Source organism: Dermacentor variabilis, chromosome 7 (genome assembly GCF_050947875.1).
Source record: "Dermacentor variabilis isolate Ectoservices chromosome 7, ASM5094787v1, whole genome shotgun sequence".
Lineage (NCBI taxonomy): Eukaryota > Metazoa > Arthropoda > Arachnida > Ixodida > Ixodidae > Dermacentor > Dermacentor variabilis.
Window position 1 is genome coordinate 141,122,513 of NC_134574.1, and position 23,403 is coordinate 141,145,915.

The 23,403-nt window shown below is 48.2% G+C and overlaps 2 protein-coding genes across 5 annotated transcripts in view; one reads left to right on the forward strand and one right to left on the reverse strand.

Annotated features, from left to right (window-relative positions):
* Khc-73 (Kinesin heavy chain 73) overlaps positions 1–6,702 on the forward strand; it is a 119,511-nt gene extending 112,809 nt beyond the window's left edge. For all 4 annotated transcript variants that reach the window (XM_075699436.1, XM_075699438.1, XM_075699437.1 and 1 more), the window contains one exon: positions 1,333–6,702. In XM_075699436.1, coding sequence (XP_075555551.1) covers positions 1,333–1,490 — 158 coding nt within the window. In that variant the 3' untranslated portion in view covers positions 1,491–6,702. The remainder of the gene's footprint in view (positions 1–1,332) is intronic.
* A 13,791-nt stretch (positions 6,703–20,493) lies between these two features.
* The window catches only part of LOC142588015 (leukocyte elastase inhibitor-like), a 29,263-nt gene continuing 26,353 nt past the window's right edge, over positions 20,494–23,403 (reverse strand). Inside the window, exons 4-5 of the mRNA XM_075699443.1 lie at positions 22,484–23,042; positions 20,494–21,422 (exon numbers count right to left, since the gene is read on the reverse strand). Coding sequence (XP_075555558.1) covers positions 21,196–21,422; positions 22,484–23,042 — 786 coding nt within the window. The 3' untranslated portion in view covers positions 20,494–21,195. The remainder of the gene's footprint in view (positions 21,423–22,483; positions 23,043–23,403) is intronic.

Genomic DNA, 23,403 nt, shown 5'->3' on the forward strand with positions numbered 1-23,403 from the left:
CTGTCAATTTTTGCAGTTGTATGGACAATCCAGACGAATTTTCGCTGTCGTCGTTGCCATGACGTTCCGTATAAAGTCCAAGTGCGATAACATCGCGACCGCGCACTGTATGCTGTAGCTGCGAGGGAAAGCAGGCAAGGGTGAGCCAAGAAGGATGGTGGCTTGATGCGGCGGCGTGTGCTCGCTCGTGCGTGGGAGAAAGGGGGGAGGGGGGCTGGTTAGTGTGCATCTCGTCTTCTACTCGGGGTGTGGTGGCTGAGCACGGCCACGTGTGCCCAATCTTGGAGGTAATCTGTAGTGGGTTCGGATGCTAGGTGGTCTGAGATAGGTAATGGCTTCGCATACACTGCGTTTTCGCATGCCATTTCGCATTGAAGCATGGGTTAGCACGAAGGGGATTTCACTCGCTGCAGATGCTACTCTTCATGACACCTTGCGTTTGACAGCGGGCGTCTGCGGTCACCAAGCGAATTGTGTTCGTGCCTGCATGATGGCATGCTTATTAATTTAGTTAGAAAGTAAATGTTTCCAGCAGCTTATGCTGCTGTGAAACTACTAACTTTACTTTGCATAGCTGTCTAGTAATTTGCTATCGCAATCAATGTTTCGTCCTTGCGGCGAAACTACGACTCTTTAGGATTGTGTCATTTGTCATTTCTACGCTAGTTTTCTACTTTAGACACATAGAAAGTGAGTGCACAGTTGATTTTGGCACATGTAGAGTAGGAAGAATACTGCAAAATGAATCAACGATGTGTAGTGATGTTCCTTATTTTTTTTTCATATTGTTTAATTCGACCGGCCAATAGTTCAGTCAATTTTGTCGGTCCCGCCAGGGTCAAATTAACAGAAGTTGACTGCATGCATATTCGATTCAGAAATTTCACTATTGAAACACCCCTAGTACCATATTTGCATGAATACAATGCAAGTTTTTCTTTTTTTCCACAAATTTGCGCGCTGTGTCGCACAATTGATCGGGCACCATATTTAAAGGGTCTCTCCTTAGCTTGAACTCCATTCTCCTTGAATAAATTTCCAGTCCCCCTTGGAGTTCGAATTAACGATATTCCAATGTATTTAGTTATTCCTTGGAAAGCATCGCACATCAAAAACGGCTGCGCTGCAAAACATGACGATAGCACTACTTGTGCAGCACCTGCACTACTGTGCTGCTAGGTACGAAGCAAGAGTATGGTCCTTTCATGACACTTCCATTTAGTTGGCATCACACAGAGGACGATCACAGGCACGCAATGGAGGAAGGAGACTTTCCACACACTGCGATTAACCTGATGATGATAACGGGGACGATGACTCTGCTCCTTGCAGGAACTGGTCGGGACAGCATTATGTCCAGAAGCATGGGCAGCCTGCAGAGTAGCCGGGTGTTACTAGGGTCGACAGAGAACGTCGCGCGGCGGGCCAGCGGCGTCTCCGAAATGGTCCGGTCCACTACTTTCATGTCCAGCCCCCGCTCCCACAAGTGAGACTGCGCAGCAGCCAGGAAAGAGAAGCCAGCCAGGCATTCACTGAGGAAGCATATATGCCGCGTTCATTGACCCCCCAGTGTTCCCCTCCTGCCACTCGCAAGTTTATGTGATGGTTTCTTCGTGGCATTGCCTCGTTTTATTAGTGTTCGTTTGTTTCTTTCTTATATTTTTTTTACCCTTCAGGTCCACCTCTATGCTGTGACAAGTATTCGGTTCGATAATTGTTAAAGGATCCTTCTGCCTGTGCTGCTGGTTTGTTAACGCTCCGACCTCGCACAGTGTGCATTTCATTGCCTTGTACAATAACACGTTCGGCATCAGCACTCGCCCGGTTTGTTCCGCAGTTGCAAACGAGGATCACTGTCATCTGCAAATGATGCCAGCAGAAGTGAAGCGCAATTGCTGTCGTCCACATACCTGGCAGTCAACAGAGCAAGTCTAGCAAGCAGAATGGTCCGGTCTCACTGTCTGCCTGCAGGAGTAGACGTAAGAATGCAATCTCTGTGCGAGGTCCGAGCGCTAGCAGGCGGTTCAGTGGTAGCCACAAGAGAATTTCTTTTGACGTCTGTTGAACCGAGTACACAGGCCACAGCATTTTGGCGTTTCATTTGCTCACTGTTTTTAGAGGAGGACTTCCACGGGACGGCCCGTCTCGTCGCACGACGGGCTCGAAATGCAGCTCGGCGCGTGGCCGCCCAAAGGAAACCACGCGTGGCAGTGTGGGGGGAGCCGACGTCCACAGTGCCGGATTATTACGTCATCCCTTTGTACATGTTCCCTTCGCATTTGTTCATAAGTGTACACTGATACCAGCCCCTCCCCCTCAAGTGTTCCTTCTCGTGTTCACATGCTTTTTTTCTCCCCCTCCCTCTCTCTCTCTCTCTCTGCTGCTCGAGGCGGTTGTAATCTCTCACAATGCCTTGAAGTTTAAGCGGCAACTGCTTGGAGCGCATTTCCTGCTGCGATGTCGTGCTGCGCCGGCTTGTCTGTCTTAAGTTGTGCAACGATCACCTTGTCGATCCAAGCCAATATGCAAGGGGATGGCTCAGAGTTCCCTACTAAAATCACTAGAGAAAAATGTGAAGCTGGAATTGCTCAGCTACCAGAGGAGCGGTGGGTAGTAAAGGGACCTTTCTACAAATTGGCTTGGCTTTGTTGAGATGTTCTTTTATTGTTAGTTGCAGTTCAGCTGGGTGTTGCATGCCAGTCGCACAATGTTTATTTAGAGCAGGGGAGCATTTTTACATTTACAACTCCGCTTCGTTCAGTTATGTAATTCAGACGGCACGTATAGTCCTGACACTGCCAAGTGTGTGTATTGCTAGATCTGGATGGCTTTTGGGCAGTGAAAATCGTCATGGGTGACTGTTTTAGGTGATTTAGACACATTTTATTTATACCTAACGTTGTTAAAACCGTGTGATGGTAGGAATTGGAGGAGGGATAATCATTGCAGTACAGCAAATTTGATCTGCCAGTATTTTCTTAAAACAAGAAACCAGAAGGTTGCGTAAAGCTAGAAGATGGGCACATCTGTTTCCCTGTACCATGCTGTACTAGGAGTATGCATAGATACTGGCACCATATTTTCTTCTAGTAATATTAGTATGAAACTGTATGCCAGATCAGACACATTTCAGCAATCATAACAGTGTGGTCATCATGAGGTGTGAAACAGACGCACCGGCTCCAAACGATGCCGCGTCTGAAGTACGTCGGAAATACGCTCCATGTCATTGACGCCTTTTGTCCTTTTTCATGACGTCCACCGTTGTTAAAAGCGGGACGCACGAGTCATTACAGCCGCAACGGCTGTCTGTTGCCTGATCTTCCCTCGAATTTTCATTTTCACATTGTGGTTAATCGCCTGTAATCTGCACGATTTCTTCACAGGCAAGAGTTGTCTGCTGTTCATATGTGTATTACATCCAGGTTTCACTGTGTATTTCGCTGGAATGGTTTGCTGGAAGGAGAGATTGTTTTTTGGTGCTTGTCAGCAGGCTAGCAGTTTGTGGAGGCTGGTAATGGGTAATGCATTAACCCTATGCCTTCGTTTAAATTTCGACTCTACACTTTCCAAGACCGCTCCCACATGCGCAAGTTTTTAAATCGCCTTTGTCCTTTCTTTTAATTTTCATTCAGTATGTCATTGTGATCGAGATGTGTTGGAACACCCTCCTCCTGTGGGTAGACGACGAGTTCCTGTTCTGAGCGAGTCCTGTTATGTTTTTTTTAGGCGCATTTTCTTTCGGTGTAACTCTGTTTTGTTCCCAAAGATTTCTAGGTTTTCTTTTTTTTTATATATCTCTTGTTAAACTGTTTTGTTTGGTTGTATATTACAGAGGTATATCGTCCATATATAGGCATAGTTTAGAGTATATACACGTATTGTGTACATGGCGCACGAGTAGATTTCGCATGCAGTTTTATCTTTACATCCGCCACCACGCTTTTCGAAATGTACTATAGAGAAATAAGAAGGTGTCAACATTTGCAGTTTAAAAATGGTGAGGCGGGTGTCTGCACCTTTTCGCGTTTACTTGTTTTTCGTCGCACGTTTAGCACGTTGTTTCCAAGGCACACCGGTGTGATATTAAGGAACAGTGACATCACTTTTCGTTCTCTTTTTTTTTTTAGCTATTCATTACAGCTCGGGCCCATTTTTAATTCGTCGGCGTACCCTTCCAATCGTGTTTGCAATGCTTTAAGCCACATAATTCTTCCTCATTTCAGGCAAAATTTTAATGTTTCTGCAAAAGTAGGGGCACCTGGCCATTTGCGTTGGTAACGTAATGAAACAGCGATAAATACAAACAGGAAGAAAAAAGAACAGGACAGTGCACTGACACACTTAAAAGAGCTCTGTATACTATAAATGCGTTGAACAGTAAGGAAGGTTGTCCTGGGCACGCTGTCCTGTTGCTTTCCTTTTTTAATGTTTGTCGTTGGCACTGTTTGATAATATTGTTTCTATTTCATTTGAGCTAAGATTTAATTTTTGCAGCAAGTGTTGACTTTGAAAAGAAAAGGAAACGGTGAACTTCGTTATGGAGACACGAAGCTTTTGTTTCTTTTTCCAAAAACTCGCCATTCACTCCTCTGTTGAACCTGTTGCAGTGAAGGTATGTTGCAAGTTGGATCCTGAGCGCGAGAAATGATTTTTAGACGTGAAAATTTTGAGGCTGATGAGTAGTGCATAGCACTTCACAGTCTCAATGCTAGCATGGACTGAAAGCAATACAACTGGCTGATGACTATCGTGTATGTGTGGGGAAAAAAAGATTATTATTTTTTTTACGTTGGGTTACTTTTTCGACTCAACCAACTTTTGTCGGGGAACTGCTCCTGAAGGAAGGGAGTTCACCTAAACATGTAAATTTGTTGTGCATTCCCGCCAGACGAAACATTCCATAACGCGTGCGTTTTGCGCATGCGCGTCGTTACTTGGTGACACTGCCCTTACGAAGTTAGGACGCGGGGCTTTTAAACGTGACCCCTGCCCGCTTGCTTGGGCATGTTTCTGTGCTTTTAGTGTCGACTACCTGTTGTATTTTATTGTGTAGAATGTGAACGCTTTTTCTGGCAACCAGAGCTTTGTTATTGCCAAGCTTCTAGGGATGCCACTTGGCCACTGGAATGTCACATAAGGGTTGTATTCTGGACTATGCTCTATTTCCTATGTTTTTTTTTTCTTTTTTTATCAATCCTTGGCCAGGTAAAGGCCCCACGTTTAAATGTTTTAAACGTGGGACCTTTACAGTTACCGTAAACGTTTGAATGGAGTTTTGCATTCCTGAAGCATCAGTGTATGCCTTAAAGGCCAACTGCAGCGTTGTTTTGCGTAGCGTCAAAAATAAAATCTATAATTGTAGCAATATTGCAGCTACAGAGAAGGCTTGCTGCAAAACGTTTTGTGCGCTATATGCAAGCAGGCGCATCAGAGACAATAGTCGTACATTCCAGAATCATTGGTGTAAGCCTTAGTGGCCAACTGCAGTTAAAATTTTGCATTGTGTAAGAAATATTTGAAGCAATATTTGCATTGCATAAAAGAAAGAAAAAATATTTGCACAAGCACGTAGCGTATGCTTTGCATGTGGCTGCACTTCCAGTACATCCACCGCATATTTTAAATGCCAAAAATAATAGCTTTCTGAAAGCTCCTACCACGCCATGTGCAATTCTGAAATTGACGTCACGTCCACATTATGGTGTAGCTGTGGAACACACCACCAGGAGGAGTATGGGACAGTCTGAACAGCGTAAAAAAAATTTGTGCAGTCACTAACTGCAATGCTTTGCTACACTTGTTACTTTGCTGACATATGCTAACCATCTTTATCAGATTGAGCTTAGGTGAGACTTTGCTGCGTGCAGTTGGCCTCGTGTGCAGCTCTGTATAGAGCATCAGGTTTACGATCATCCCAATCACACAGACAAAAATAATAAAATCAAATGTACTGGCCAATGTGTGTGCATATAACAGGAGTTACTTCATCATTTTATCGCATACATCATCTGTTAAATCCTACTGTTTCTGCTGGGCGTCGCCAGCCCCATGTTTCAGTGGCAATTGAGTTGAGCACTGTTTTCCAGTGAGCGCAACAATCACTGGCATCGTGTTCTCGGGTTGTCTCGGCAATTTTTTTTTTCTTCCCAAGCAGTGCTAGTCCAGAGAGCGAGGCAGAGGGCCTGTTGAAGCTGCAACAGCTAAGCCTAGCCGTATTTATTGGGCTTGTGTACCGTCTCGGTTGTGATCATTCACAGACTGTCTCCGCTGGTCATGCTTCGTCCAAGCTCTTCTGTGCCCATGGGCACGCGCCCGCTGGGTCTGAGAACCAGGAAAAGTGCCGTCTGCGTGTCCGACGTCGTCCAGAGCAAATCCAGACAGCATGCGCTTTTCTCTATTTACCCCCGTAGAAGCAAACATTGCGCAGAAAAAAAAAGTTCTATCTTGCAGCAGGCCATCTATTGTTTCTCTCCCTCCTCTCTTTCCTAGCCTACTTGAAAAGTCATGCAGTTCACACGAGAGCGAGTCATAGTCCCCAACGTAATCAAAATGAACCTAATCGTTACTTTTCCTTTGGTGCACTATACTGTGGCGATTAAAGATTGTACATCATGTTGCTGAGGGAAGTCCTTGCTGCTGGCTTACCAAGTCCATCAAATTTGGTCAAGGATCCTTGTAGAATAAAATACCTACAACATAGTTTCAAAAGACTGTGCTTGGTTCATTTCATTGCCCTGCGCTCTGCGTTGGGCAGGTGTCCTGTCCTGTACTGCCAATCATGATGCCTTGGAGCAGAAAGTCATGTGGCCCACTTTTTTTGTGGCATGGACAGTCTCCCGATAACGAGTCACAAGATTTTTCTCGCCTTGGACTCGTGGAGGAAGGAAATAATTGCTGGTTAAGCAGGCTTGGCAACCATGGCGTGCCGACTTCCGCAAATGCCCTGTGGTTTTTGGGTGGCGCAACATCACACGGTGCAATTTCACGTCGTGGGAAAGTGAAATGTGTACATTAAAGCCGCGAGAATTAACGCATATTTTGCTTGTGTTTTGAATTTTCTCTGACCGATAACTCGGGTTAATTTTGTGTGTATCAGTTATCATAATTCGTTTTACTCTGTGTTTTGTGATCAACTGAGAATAGATCTAGAGCAAATACGGTGACCTGGAAACGGCGTCGCAGGGCCCCTTTAAATAGTGAGGCCAATCTACGAATAGTTGTATATACGAGTGTTTTAGTGCCCCTTTCACGATCCCTCCTTGGAATTCTGTTATCGGTAAGCTAACTTGTCAGATTGCCAGTGTTCAAGATGTGGTCGGGTTGCAGTTGGTGGTGGCGTTCACCGTAGTGAAAACGCAAAAAAAGTATTTGACGCGTTCTCTCCTGAGCAGCATAAATAAAGATTGCATTGAATGCTACATAATGCAAGCAGCAGCTATAGTTGTGTTAATTTTGAAAGTACTAAACTAGAAAACTCGTCGCCCTTCCACTCCATGAAGAAGGATGACTAGCGAAGCTGTGTACGTGGGCCCCCTAAAGGCGAACTGCACTTTTGCCGCGAGTCGGCCCGCCATTGCACTATCTTCGGAGGGCTTAATGCCTGCTTCACTTCCGCTGCGAGTCGGCTCAGCATTGCACTATCTTTGAGATCGGCTGACGTACGGGGAGTGTTTAACGCCTGCTTTACTTCCGCCTCGGTTCGGCCCGGCATTGCACTGTCTTCGGTATCGACCCACATGTAGGGAGTGCTTAACACCTGCTTCACCTCTGCCATGAGTCGGCCTGGCATTGCACTATCTTCCGGATTTTTTTTTTTTACACACGGACATGGTAGTGGGGAAAATAGCCCTTAACAGCTTCGTTTTGAAATCGTGATCCGGTCCACTCTGTGAAGGTGGATGACCACGCAGCGAATCTGTGTAGCACATGACCATAGCCTCCTCTATATAGAGGAGGCGATGACACTACAAAAGAGGTAACACAGAATTTTGAACAAAAGTACAAACACATTTATTGTCTTGATCGGTGGTCATCGTAACGAAAGGTACGCGTACACATTTTTTTTTTATACATCTGCGTCAATTCGTGGTATACATTCGTTATATACATTCGTGTTTTCATTTCGCAATATATTTTGAGACCGAAATCACCATGATCTCATACTCGCCAATCTAGCAGCAACAAAATGTGGCCGATGATCATATAATTATGTCAGGGTGTTTCTCAAAGACCGCACTGCAACAATAGGTATAGTACATATACGTTTGGACTCCATCCTTCTTGCAGGAAAAGGCATACTACAAGAGTCTGTGCTTTCCCCCGTGCTATTTAACATAGCTACGAGCAGCTTACCTCCACTACTGGATGCCATACTGGGCATTAGACATGCGCTTTATGCTGTTGACATCACCACCTGGGCCACCAGTGGCTCAGATGTTGAAATACAGGACGTAGTACAAGCAGCAGCGGATGTCACCCAGCGATATTCACGAGCAGGAGGACTTACGTGCACAGCTCAAAAATCGGAACTGCTTACAGTAAAAAAAAAAAAAAAAAAAAAAAAAAAAAAAAAAAAAACGAAAGAAAACTCCAAAGGAAACATCACCTAACGCCTGACATCACGGTGGCTATCGAAGGTGAACCTGTAAATAAGGTAAATAAATTACAGTTACTGGGACTCCATGTCCAAGCCAACGCAAAGGCGACATTAACCCCACGCTGCTGAAGAAACGAATTAATAAGTTCACATGATCCGTAGGGTCACCAACTGCCGTCATGGCCTAAAAGAATGCGACGTCATGTGCATCATACACGCCTTAATCGTAAGCTGCATTAGCTTAGTATCGCGCACCTTACCACCGACTCGCCCAAAAACAAACAAACCAGCTAGACATCCTCATACGCACAGTGGTGAAAACGGCAACAGTCCTTCCTATATACACCTCAACAGTCAAACTGTTACAGCTTGGTTTGCACAACACTATGGCCGAATTATTTGAAGCTCAGAAATTCAATCGTCTCTTACAGCGCATACATAGATGAGGGACAAAAAGGACGACGAAGACAAGCGCCGATTTTTTTTACCTCGAAAGATCCTTTAACCAGAAAGGGATCATTAACATCAAGCTTCTTAAGGTGACACTGAAGCCAACAGGAAAGAGAATATTGTCACGTGCCTTTTTCCGAAATAATGACCCGGAAGGGCGTTTATCCTTCGTCTATGTATGCGCTGTAAGTGACGATTGATACCATGGAATACCAACTAGCCCGTACCCAAACCTTGCTTCAGAAAGTCAATCAGATCGAACAGCTGAAACGTACATCGACCGGAAGGCGCGTACTCGGACAATTACGATATTCAACATCAGAGTTTGCCCCCACGCAAGCCCCTGTCATTCGCACCAAACATCAGAGAAAAACATTATACAGTGGCCCCCATACCTCGGAATATGCACCCCGAACACCATAAAGGCACGTGCAATGGCTCTGCACCGACAATACGGCAACGACCGCGACACCTTCTATACAGACGCTGCTGCTACCCCGACATTGCAGCTAAAGTTGTAGCGATGGCCGACTGGAGGGGCAAAACAGTATTAGCAGCCACAATACGGACCGACAACTGCAGGGAAGCAGAAGAATGTGCCGTAGTTCTCGCTATCAGCGCAGATAAGATAATGCATATTCTTACAGATTCCCAGCAAGCATGTCGAAACTACGCACAAGGCCGTATTTCCCTGATGGCTCATAAATTGCTACACAAGAACCAACATATCCCACTAGTTCACCTCTAAGTTTGGACACCTGGACACGCATCTCTCCCTGGCAATGAGCGTTCATGCGACAGCCCGAGGCCTCATCCTGCGGGCGCCGGTGGAAGGCCAGTCCAACTCGGACAAGGTGGAAAGGACATACACTTACATACACGCACATACTACAGCACTACAGACCATCATGCAGATGCAGCTGCTTGGCGCCAGCTCCAAACTAACACGTTCCCCAGCCTTGCTCTCCGCCACGCTTTTTACCCTACTCAGTATCCCAACGAATGTCCTTTCTGTGGAGGACATCCAAACCTCAACCATTCTGCGTGGTAATGCTGCAAACCGCCCGTCCTTCCTAGAATACCGAACGCCTCCCCATCCTAGTTGGGAAGCCGCTCTCTCCAGCACAGCCTTGGACGACCAGCGATGCCCGATTGACCGGGCCAGCCGGACAGCAGCAGCAAATGGGGCTCTGGACTGAGGGCTCCACCCTCTGGGACTTCAATGTAAAATAACAAATAAAGTTTTCTGCTACTACTACTACTACTACTATACTACCACTACACCACCGACTGGCAGTGGGCCAGCGCCTTCGCAGAGAGAGGGGCAGTGTGGGAATGCTGGCTTTAGCGGCAGCTGTGGAAGAAAAAGACGGAACGCGCTCTCGCTGTTACACCGAAGGACGCCAACGAGCCAACTGTGGTAGAAGAATGCGCGAGCAGTGACACGAGCCATTTCTAACGATGATAGTTTTTGCGCACACAGATTTGTTGACGCACACGAGAAATGCGCGGAACCCTAGCCATAAACAGCTTCACTGAAAATACGATCACATCTCCACACAGTAGTTCTGTGTTCTTTTTTTTTCGATTAGGATTCTTTGCAACTTCCGACACTTTGAGTCTTATCTTACCTAACTCTTACACCGTGCACGTGCCTCCTCCCCCCCCCCCCGCACACACCTTCGAAATGTATTTTTTTTAGCATGGGGCCTGCACCATACGAAGAACATCGACAAATTATTGGCCTCGAGCTCCACCACTGGAAAATCTGGCGCCACCGTCGGCGTGACGTGCTATTAGGGATCACGTGGACATAGCGGCCGCGTCGGCTGCTTCGGGAGCGCCGAAGCGAGCTGAAAACGAAAGTTTAAATTCACTCGTACGCTGCGGTCCTCGTTTAGTGGCGAGATTTTCCCGCTTCGAGTGTCTCCTTTACAACGCTTGAAAGCACTACAGTAGGTAGTGGCTGCCTTTGAAGGCGCGCAACATGGTGGGCTACTGCTTGGTGCCGCAATGCCGGACGTACGTACGCAACGGAGCCCGGTGTCAGCCTTATTCACACGTAGCCGGAGGTCAAGCTGCGTAAAGCTTGGCTCGCGAAACATAAAATCGGCAAACAGTCATCGGCTACAACTCGGCTATGCAGCAAGCACAGACGCGAGGAAGATTTCTGCTACGGCGCCGGGTCTGCGATCTTCGGAAAACGCGCACTGAGACGCTCGCCCGAGTCCGCTACCCGACTAATGTCATGACAGTTTGGTCGATGAACTTGTCGATGCTATAGATACTGGCAAGTTCACTGGAGTGGAAAGGGAGCGTAAGAAGCACATTATAAAGAAGTTTATTAGTTTATGTTTGTGTTATGAATTAATGTACTGGATTACGAAAAAGGAACAGCGGGAAATGGCACGCTGAGAACACCGATAAACATACAGTGCGACGCAACTCGAGAAATGGCATTGAAAGGTCAAAGAATTTAGAAAAAAAAATATTGAATCGTCGCGACGGCACATCCCCGTAGGCGTCAAAGTTTCTACAATGAAATTATTTTTGAACCGCTCTGATATAGCGCCCACGCAACAATGGTTGTTTCTATGCTGTCAAATGCTCATATTCTGCGGCCTAAAGCTCATGGCACGGTGCGAAAACGCGCACGCGGCGGAAGTGAAACAGTGCGCAGACAAGCATGCAGACGCGCAGTCGGTCGCTGCGAATCTGTGCGATCGCTGCATTGATGCTTCATTCTATTACGCTCCATTTAGTTATACAAACACTATAAGGGCACATTTCACATAGTTTGCTCTCGGCGTTTACCTACCTTTCACGCAAGAAGCCGGTTCGGGAGACTCCATCGCGGCGACCGCGCGCAGTGGCGTTCACTGTACGTATTCGGTAAAGAGATAGCGTACTGTAAACGATTCTGTGCTTTCAGTTTGCCCAAGGTTATTATTTAGACAGTAAAAAACTTCTCTCGTCTCGAAAGTACTTACAGAAATGTACGGGAGAGCTCGCGCGTGGTGTTTTCTGTGAGCGCTGACAGCAAAACCTATGAGGAGCGCGCCGCGTGATCCCTCATACTACGCCAGCGAGGCGCTTCCGATAGATGGCGACTCCGTAACTCCTCGCCGCCAATAATGTTAATGTTTAAGAGGAAGGTTTAGCATTGCCATTTGTTGGGCGTGTTGGTAAACTGAAAGCATATTTAGCGCCAGCAAACAAGGACTGAAGGGAGAAAACACCACAATGCGCTAACTTCCTGTTAGCGTTAGCGCATTGTGGTGTCTTCTCCCTTCCGTCCTTGTTTGCTGGCGCTAAATATGCTTTGAGGAAGGTTTAGCTCGGGTGCTCCTATGTAAATGAATGTAAAAGGAGAATTCGTTTTTCTCGGCAACCACTGCACCAAATTTACCGAGGTTTGTTGCATTTAAAAGAAAAACTTAAAATCTAGCGACTGTTGGTTTAGAATTTTTGATTTAGGTCATCGATTTTTTATAAAATCGAAAATTTTCAAAAAACGAAACTACCAAGTTTACAACTCTAACTCGGCAACGAAAAATAATAATACAATGCTGCGAATTGCATCTAATAGTACATTTAAAGCGGACAAAATTCATATGTTACACATGAATATCGAAAGATCAAGTAATATGTAAATACAGCTTTTGCAGAACCCTTGTAAAAAACGTAATAAATTCACGCAAGATATAAAATGACATCGAATTTGTCCGCTTTCAATGGTCTAATGGATGCTGTTTACATAACCGCGATATTTGCTTTTGATGCAGAGCTATGAATTGGTAAACTTCGTGTTTCTATTTTTTCAACTTTCGAATTTTGGAAAATTATTGTAACAAAATTCAGGACCCAAATCGAAATTCCGGTTCCAACAGTCACTAGAATTTGACTTTCTCTCTCAAATGCAACAAATTTCATTTAATTTGGTCCATCGGTTATCAGAAAAATGTTTTTGCGTTTTACATGTATTTGAATAGGCCGCGCCGGAGTTGGGGCCCGAGCTAAAGCTTCCTCTTACCTTGATTTGCCTTGAATATAATTTCCCACACTACCGCGGAGGGAATATTCGGTCAGTCTATAGTCATCGCAGTTCACCATCGCCATCTCGCACCCCAAGCTGCACAGGCACGCACACCTTAAAGGGGCCCAGAACCACTTTTTATCGAAGTGGAGAAAGACATCTGACGTGAAGATAGGCTATTTCAGAACCACTTTGCCGCAAAAAGTGCTTCAATGCGTTCAGCAGAAGCGGAGTTATCGGCAAACACGGCCTCAGCTCACCTTCCTCCTCCAATGCCTTGCACTGCGAAGGCTACGGCGGAGACGTTACCGTGGCGCGCAGTTCAAATTTCCGATTTAGTGCCTATGCCGCGCTAAACGTAAGCCAAACGCGGCTGTCCTCAGAGAGCGGCAGTGCGCTTAGCCATAGAGTTTCCTACAAAAATTACTAGAGGGAACTCTGGCGCTGCAGTCGTTGTCCTACCACGGGAATGATGGGAAGTGCATGGATTTGTCTTATCTTCGTGCTTGTGGATTCAGACGTTCTTGTGGCTTCTTATATTTCGCTATATAAATATTATTGTCGTATATTTCAACGCAATCTATGTTCTTCGAAGTGCAGAAGACTCCGGGAACGCGCACAATTGCTATTAATTGCAACGATTGAGCGTGTCCAGGCGGCCAAATCGAAACGCGCCAAGCGTCTCAAGGCACTGGCATGCCCGCGATAAATTCATAAGGGCGTTTCATTCGCTTGTCGATACATGCGTCCGTGGCCTAATGGTTTCAATATCAGGCTTCTGTGCTAGAGTGCCTGTGTTCGAATCCTGCCGTCGGGCAATTTTAATGATGTTTATTTAATTATTTATTACGCAATACACTATTGAAAATAACGAGTTTGGAAAGCCGTTTGAAGCCGAAAGGACGAAGTTTAGGCAAATCCATGTACTTCCCATAATTCCCATGTTGGGACAACCGCTCCCATTGCAGCTCCCGTAGACACTAGCGCCAGAGTTCCCTCTAGTAATTTTTGTAGGAAACTCTATGCGCTTAGCCACAGGACTCGTGGCGGCACCTCGCGGTGGCCGCGGTGTAGCCGACCGCAGCGACCAATAGCAGCCGCGTATTGGAGTGTGCTTTATGACGAAATAAAGCACACAGAAAAGAGCGAGGATCATGGGGTTTTTGAAACGAGAGCGTTTGAGAAAAAGGTAACTTCGCGCTCCGCTTTCTAGCTCCACGGACTGCGTACGACAGCAGAACTTTGCTGCGATGTTCACAACAGCGTATGCTACCCGCGGACTATGTTATTTTACCAAGCCCGAGTGGTGGTACAGGGCCCCTTTAAAAGCAGATTGGGATAGTTTTACGTTATACGGGCCCTGATCCCTTACCTTCATCTTGTGTCATAGGCCATCATTTCAATTTTCAAAGAAAGGCTTCACTCAATCCCAGTTGCCGCGGCAGTGGCGTCATCTGGCCACAATAAAGCAAACCTCATTGTATACAACTATATGCTACTGCTAAAGGCGCTGCTTTATGTCGCCGCGTTTAAGCCAACTTTCTTCTCTCGTAGCGTCGTCTATTTCGACTCTTCAGAGACGGCCGGATTGAAAGAAGGAGGTGCCAGGAAGAAAAAAAGCTTTGGTGTGTATAAAACCCCGCGTTTGGGGGTTGTGGCGTGCCCCTGTAATCCAGCCACTTGGAGGCTTGCACTAGAGGACTGGTTGAGGCTGAGAGTCCTGCCACATGCTGTGACATGTTGTTTGGGGTATCCGCGCCAAGCTGGGTGTCGGTATGGTGACCCCAGGGGAACCCGGCGGTGGCCAGGTTGCTTATGGAGGAGCGAATCGACCGGGGTCGGAAACGCAGCAGGCGGAAAAACGCCATGCTCTGCAGTAGTGGGATCAGGCGGAAGCACGCGCTTTAAGTAGTGAGATCGCGCACATCTGCATATATGGGGCAACATGGGGCAGCTCAGCCAATACATTCGGACCTAGTGCTTATTTTTTCTTTCTTTCCAATTTACACGTACGGGCGCCCGAGGCGCATTGTCGTCGTCGTGCTGTCCCGATATCGGCGGCGCATGCGCGGCTTTAGGGCAGACGGTGGCAGGTGACGGCCTCCAGAAACGCGGAGTGCGTCATTGGTTGGAAGAAAAACTGGCACACTTTAGACACAAAGGGGCGAATAATCATTGTTTATAGCGTTGCGCTTGGAAGTACTTCAATGTTTTATGTATTTTCCGTGCGACATGCTGGCGCCACGCAGCACACAAGTGTACACCACAAGTTGGAACTCTTGCCGGACAGAAGGATCCGCTCTTCCCCCAGCTACGTGACCTCCGAGATCGGGCGGCGCGCCACCAGGCGTCTCGCAACGCTGCAGCGAGGAGCGTGGTCTGTCTCGTTGCAGGCGTCGAACCTCGATGGTGCGATGAGATGAGACCGACGCGAAACCGTCTGCAGGATGTTAGTGATCTAAAGAAAGGAAGGACGCTTGATTCTGCAACCCGTGAGGGAGCACGGCGAAGCATACGCCCAATGCGCTAGGCGCGCGCCACGCGTTCCCGTGTTCACTCTTTCTTTCTGAACAGTGAGCGACGCAACCGATGGAAATGCGTCGTCTGCCGCTGCTGCTAAACGAGTGGCCCGAGCAGAAGAGGCTCAGCACCGTCGCCGAGGCCGTGAATTGTCCTTCAGATACCGCAAATTCAAAACACCTAAGCAGCTGCACTTGAAATTCGCATTGGTGAGTATCCTAATCGTATAGGTGATTTTTTTCTCTTCAATATCACAAAACATGACGTGGAGCCGCAAATTTTACCGACTAATACTATTTAAGGCGAAAGCCTTGCATCTCTGTTTCAAGGTCACGTTGTGAGGTACAGAAAAACGGAGCGCGCTGGGAAAGGGAAACTAGCGCCGGAGGAGGGTTCTGAGAAAGGGCTACGGAGCGCTGTCGGAGAGTTGAGGTCAAGGCGTGAAAAAATGAAGGTAAATGTCAGCTCAGCGGCGCTGGCGGGTGTTGAGAAAAAGGGCAACATAGCCAGTGACTAGAGCAACAGCGTGGCATCAGCGGCACCCGTAGAACGTTCTGGAAACGGCGGAAACCCGCTCGCCCGCCTTGGTAGACGTCGCCGCGCGGGTTCTGCAGAGCTTCATTCCGCATCGCTTTGGGTGACGACGCGCCAGACCGTAGTCGCGGGCGGGGAAAACCGAGAAAGTAAGCCATGGGGCGGAGGAGCCTATACGCCCCGTGCACGCCGACGGACGCGCCACTTGTGGCGGCCGTGCGCGGAACACGCGGGAGAGGAGCCTGGCGCGCGCCGTAGTTTCTTGTGTCGTTGATCGTGCTTCTCTGTCTTATTCACGTTTTCAGAGTAAGATAGGCAACACCATTCGCATGTGTGGGGTGGCCAAAGCTTCAGGAAATGTCGAAGAAGAATTGTTGCAGGGTGGGGGGGCTCAAATACCGGTGAAAACGTGCCGGCGATACGGTTCTAATCATTCCCGGTAAAGCCTCATCAGCGGGAGCAACGGTAGCAAAAATGGATCGTCGCTTCGAAGGGAAATTTCTTGTTCTCATCCTTTCCTTTTTCTCGTCGGTGCTTTTTTTCCACTCGATCATAGTTAGACGCGTGAGCAACGAAGTTCGTCTGCAGTGCAGCATGAGGTTTAAAGGCATTTCGCTAAAGTTCGGAATGCTGTTTGCCGCTTATATTGTTTTCCGCTTCTTTACCGCGTTGCGCTAGCCAGGCAGCACGACTGCACGAGCGCATTGCGTTGTATGTTAAAGCTACTGAAGTTTGCAAAAAGTGAAATTGTTGGTTTCACGTGGCGCGGTAAATCCTCGCACCAGCTGTCGCGCACTTCATGTTCTTACACCTATGTTATGCGTGGCTTTGCACATGTTTAACTGTTGCTAGTTGCTCCATGCATAACTCTTGTCGATTCTTTTGAGCTGCGAAGTTTTCGTCCTGCCTTGTTTGTAAACGGTATAAATCACGCTGTGTCTTAGGAATGATACCAAGGAAGTGCTTCTTTAACAGCTTTATTGTTTTAGCCCGAGTGCATCTTAGATATTGTTTGCGTTTTTGGAAATGTTAGAAAATAGGTAGTTCAGGGCGAGAATTGCTAATAGCTGCTGCATATGGTATTTTTGTTCCATTTCTCGCTGAAAAGTTCGCGTCCCGTTTGGGAAGTCGTCACACCTCAATGCTGCCTGAGCAAACGTAACACGCCGAGTGATTTGTTTGTTTCACCACGTAGTCCCTTCTTGCATGTGAGTTTTATACTCAACTGAATTCTTTCTTAAACTTACGCTGCAAACGACTAAACCGGGCCTTGCCGCCAGCGCTCATGTACTTTAACTGGCGCTGCTCTGCCTTTAAATATATTATGTGGCACCTCTCTCTAGTAATATAAGAAAGTACTGAAAAGTTAGTCAGTCTTTAGCTTTGTACGTTTCCAAGCAGCTCCCTTGGGGAATTTAAAATTGCACAAACTGCAGCGGGAACGTTAGTTCATCGGCGTATGCAGCATAACTGCATCGGTGGTACAGCACTAACAGGCGCTTTTATTAACCCGTGTGTTTGGTTGCTTCGTTGGCTAGTGTACGCGTTTCCATCAATAAATTGGCAACTACTCTTCTTGAGGCGACTTCGACTGCACTCATTCGGCGGTGTCACATGTATTCATCGGCAGAAAAATCACAACGGCATATGCAGAGATTGCACTGTGCGGACTTGTTTGATATAAGTCTGCACTAACGACGGGTGCTTATTATTCAGGTACAGAAGCAGCATTGCGGCATGGGTAGAATAAAAAAAGAACCACCGAGAGATCGCATCACTCAACAAAATTTATCGGCTAGTGAACATGAGCTCCACGTCATGTAAATGGGGTTCATGGCGTTTGTCTGCGGGACACACCTTGCACGTATGTGGACCATGTTGTCCCAAACACCGGTAACATCGTGTTCATACCCGCTCGCACAGAGGTCAGAATCTTCCCTACAGCTGTCACCATAGAAGCAGCAGCCTGGCACGCGAACAAAGGAGAAATCGCAGCCGCGAACTTCAACCACCCTTGCTGCAAAGGGTTGTCGTCTGCTACTGCTCCCGCGTGTACTGTTGGAAGAGTCCGCTAGGTGGCTTTCAGTGGCGCCTCTATAGGCGGTGCACGAGGCGTATAGCAGCTCTAAATGCGCCGCTCGTCGTAAAACCGCCGTCGGGAGGAAGCGGCTATAATGAAGCTGCGGCAGGGGCTCGACGAGAGCAACATGCGGCCCTAATGCGACGCGGCCCCAATGCGACGCAGGCGTTCCAGGAATGTCCAATTGGAGGAGAGAGAGGCCGCTGCCGCACGACGTGCAAGACCTGAGTGGTGCCGTGAAAGGTGAAGGTATCGACGAGGGCGAACAGCAGGCAACTTGCTTTTCGCCTTCACATTCTTAGAAAGGTCTGAGCATCATCCGCAATTTTCTTTTTTTCTAGTCCTTGCCAGCTATATAGCGATGTTAGCGCTTTGAAAATTAAGTAAGCGGTAGCGTGCAGAAGTCCATGCAATGCATCTGCAATTTCGCGAATATGTGATGGCCATGAAAGAAGGGAAAAAATGAAAACCATTCCACTCTGTGAAGATGGAATGGCAGCGAAAGCTGACGACAGTCAAAGCTTTTAAACTACACTCTAAAAACAGTTGCACCCTTTGGGGTGTATATTTGCCACACAACAATAATTGTCATCTGTCTTGCTTGCGTTTCCTTTCTCAAAAACGCTGCGCTCGTTACTTTCCTGTCGAGAATGCTCTGTCATGCTGATAACGCGCATGCCGTTCGTGACTTGGAAGTATACACCGGGCTTGCAGCGTTAAAGAAATGAACTGCGGGCAAGACAGATAACGATTATTTTGTGTGGCAAATATACACCTGAAAGGGTGCAACTGTTTTTAGAGTGTAAAAGCAAAGTGCTTTCGCTGCCATTCCATCTTCACAGAGTGGAATGGTTGTCATTTCTACGTTCAGCATCGCGGGAACGTTCTTCGTCGGTGGTCGTTTCGCGCCGGCGACGTTTACATTTTCGTGGCTCTTCCCTCTCCGGCGCTCCTCGTACGCACGTTGTTCTTCGGGTGTACGAACTATAAGTGGCCGCCCCATCAATAACGCAGCTATTTTTAGCGTCGATACCTCTCCCGCTGTGTCATGCTATTTTTCACGGCGAGCGTTCTAATCTGTTCCGCATTTTGACATCTGCGCCGCCGCACTGCACCTGTGGGTGATCACACACAAAGCAAACAATAAAGCCCATTGTGAGACCCAGTTTGTTAGACATCGCCAAGTCCATTTCTGTTGCCGGACGCCGAAAGAACTATGGAAAGTTAGTCATATGCAGCTTTCGCTGTAAAAACTAAGGAGAGGCCCTATACCCCCTCCGCGCACTAGGAAAAAAAGTGTGGAGGAAGTAAAGTTTCGGTTTCTCAGTAGCGGCCATGTTGTCGGGACACAATCGTGGTTTTGTTATGGTGGCGTGTGTGCTGATGCGTGCGCTGCCCCGCAGGTCTCACACCGTGGCAAGGGCGTACTGTGTTCATGATTACATTAGTCTCCGTGTTTTGTTCCGCTGTGTTATCTACACCGTGCTCTCCCGGCTGTTGTGGCCAGGTGGGACTATAGAAGTAAAAAAAGCGTGAAACGAGCGCGCACGCAATGCCGTACCACGCCACGGACGAAGGACGATCTGGGAATCCCATTTGCCTTATTCGATGGATTGCTAACGTGTCATCACACGCTGAAACCGCTGTGCTTCGGAATATGTAAGATACACGCATGCCAAGTCACTTACAGCTGTGCAGTCTTTCTAATTCGCCTTCACCTTCTTAGAAAGTTCTAAGCATCCCCGCAATTTTTTTTTTCTGGTCCTTGCCAGTTATATTGCGATGTTAGCGCTTTGAAAATAAAGTGAACTTTTTTTTCTTGAAAAAGAATTAATAAAGTGGCTTTTCCTCGCGGCCCCATCATAAATCTTGAAGGGCCGTCATAAATTGTGTGTCCAAGATCACTCTGAAGGATTTTTTTTACCAGGTGTCGGCGCCCGTTGTCTGTTTCTTGGTTACCTGTCAAGATTGAGCCGACATATTTCGCCCTGAGGTATGAAATGGTGCGGATGTATTTTTTTGGCTGTTGTCAGACCAGCCAAACGTTTGAGGGCCATTCAACAATATATTTTATCACGTGAAGGTAATCCCGGGTAATGAGAGGTCGACAGTGAAAACGCCAAGAACAACGGCAACAGCAACTTATATATATACGGCAAGAGGAAAAAGAAAAGTACAAATATACTGTCGCGCATCGCAACGTAACGCGCAAACTGGTGGAGCACGTTGTGAACGCAAGCGACAAACAACGACAGCTCAACTGCGAGTAGATTCGCCAACAGCGTTCGTCGCTGTTAGTCGGGTACATATATTAACGAACGTAAAATCGAAATGCCGGATGACCATGTCTTTCACTGACGTAGCCAATTTGTGAACCTCGCCACTTGAGCGCCGTCGTCGCGTGCAAATATCGTTCGGTTCATAACCACCAGTTTTCTGGTGCAGGCCAATTAGCAGCACAAATCACCGCTGTCGCCCGCTGTCTTGCGCTCTGTGTCGTCTGCAGCCTGCGCCCCCAATCGCCAGCGTATAACAGCACCGCCGGTGACGCAGGGATTGCGCAGACGGAACGGTGCTACACGAACACACCAGAGAGATCGCCACAGGAACCGACAGGTACACGGTTTCGTGGTACCACTGTCTACGCGGCCGGCAAAGATTTCTTTTTTTTTATCAACGGTCAGTACTGCACGTTTATCTAATGGTCTTCGTCTGCACCTAGTCCAGTTAACGGCAATCCCATGAAGCAGACGACACGGCCGAGGACTGCAGACGTACATCGTTGATGGAGGAGGACATCACAAACGCAGAGCCAGTGACGTCGTTGCGTCGTGAGACGAGACCGCTGACGTGTGGGTGACTCTTGATGACGCGATGCTGTATCGACGAGCGCGTGCTGGCGGTCGTTCGCCGCCGCCGGAAGATCCCCGTCCGAGTCCAGCCCGCGTCCACAGGAACGTGCGTCACTATAGGCGCTCACGTAACGTTGGGATTTCGCAGGCAGCCGATGTACAGGATGGCCTTGCGCTGCCGCTCGACCACGAGGAACATGAAGGGCCGGTTCACCTCGAAGCTGGCCAGGTCGGTGCGCTCGGCCAGCTTCAGCGTGTTCGAGCCGCCAAGGTCCAGCCGCACGGGGTCCTCGTCGGTCACCTCGAACCGCGACCGGCTGAGGAAGTCGTGCACGCACAGCTCCTTCTCGTCTGCGCGAGGTGGCGTGACGTGAGGCGACAGTAGGCGCAGAGAGAATCAGATTGGTCTATAGAATTCAGAGATCAGCGTTTGTGGCGACGGTTCCACCCAGTCTCGGAGGCCATCTTCAATCGATCACTCTCCGATGTCCTGCTATATGGGGTTTAACATATATCCCGACAGCTCTACCTGCTGTCGGGATATATGGGGTCCGCCACTACAGCTTCAGTCATCGAGCCACCGCTTTTTCTTTTCTTTTTTTGTCTCAAAAGGGACAGTCGGTGCAATGTACGCGGATAACTTTTGTGCGGTTCACAGGATACACTGAATTGTCAACGTACCAAGGGAAGGTATTTGCACGCCTTGCCTGAGGACCGAGAAAAATAAGAGAAAATGGAAGAACTAATTATTTTTCGCCAAACCTGCCGAAAGCGGCCAACGTTTTGCGAAAAAACCGTCAATCTGTCGAAGGAGGCTTCGGAAAGATGGCCGCGCACATGTAGTGGGCCCTGATGCGAACTTGTTGCTGGTTCGACGGGTTGTACGACGCCCCGCACTCTGTACTGTACCATGTGTATCCTGCTCTCGACATGTTAGCACGCCGATTCCATCTTAATGGCTACTCAAATTGGAGTAAGAATTACAACAAAAATAACAAGGAAGTGAGAAGGCCAAGGTTTTTTCTATGGGAAATACCTTAACAATAATAAAATGCGGAAGGAGTGGGTGACTGCAGCTGCCAAATTCGCCATCTCCTCAGCTATCATTGGCCTACAGGTTGGCTACGCCATCTCCGATTGGCTCGAAACATCAACATGGCGGTATTCGACAACAGGGCGGAATTCGACAGCCTCCAGGAGATAGCAACCCTTGTCGAACGTTGACTTCATACTATAGAATGCAGAAAAAACTGCGAAATCGAGGACCAGATTAATTCGTTACGTATATATACTACACATTTCGTATCTACTAAAGAAAGAAACTCTACATGGACAATTCTGACCTGCTCAGTTAAGCCTAAAAATGATTCCTGCCACAACGCGACCGCTGAGAGGAACCGAGGCTCGCGCACCCGATATGCCGGTGAGGTCGGCCTCCTCCTTGTTGAACAGGTCGCGTACGCCAACCGCCGTCAGGTAGCGCGCCATGTTGACGTGCTCGTCGAGCATGAACTTGGGCAGCGTGATGTCGAGCGGGTTGCGCGTGTACCGGCGCTCGAAGTCGCGCACGTCGCGCGGCGTGATGTTGGCCTCGATGTAGGCCAGGTCCGACTGCAGGTCCGGCAGCAGGATGAGCAGCTGCAGGTGCTCCATCATGCAGGGCAACTCGAGCACGCGGCACGCCAGCCGCTCGACGTGGCAGTAGTTGCAGACGCGGCGCGAGCACATGGTCGGCACGCTGATCTTGCCTTCGTCGGCGAAGAACGGCATGGGCGCCGTGTACAGCTCGGAGAACTTGTCGAGCCAGAGGCAGCGCAAGAACGCCGTGCTCACCATCAGCACGCGGGTGGAGAGGCTGACGTCGCCGACGCTCACCACGCTGCTCATCTTGTGGCCCGTCACCCGGAAGAGCCACGCGTTGATCTCCTTCACGGCCAGCGCCGGGTCGCCCTGGAAGTTCACGATGCCCACCTGCGCCGGGCAACAGCGTATGGGATCGGCACGCTGTATCGTAAGTATATATGTCGTAGACTAGCATGTCTCTCTTACGCTCACTTTACGGGCCTTACTGCGAGTGAGTGAGTGAGTGAGTGAGTGAGTGAGTGAGTGAGTGAGTGAGTGAGTGAGTGAGTGAGTGAGTGAGTGAGTGAGTGAGTGAGTGAGTGAGTGAGTGAGTGAGTGAGTGAGTGAGTGAGTGTCATCATAAACGGGAGTTAACGCCGGTCGGTTTGAGCAGTACCAGTTATCGTAAGTCACGATTGCCCGTGAGTACGAACGCGAATGTGTGCCGGTGAGTTTGACTGCAGTATACGAACGTGGAGCGAGTTCCAGT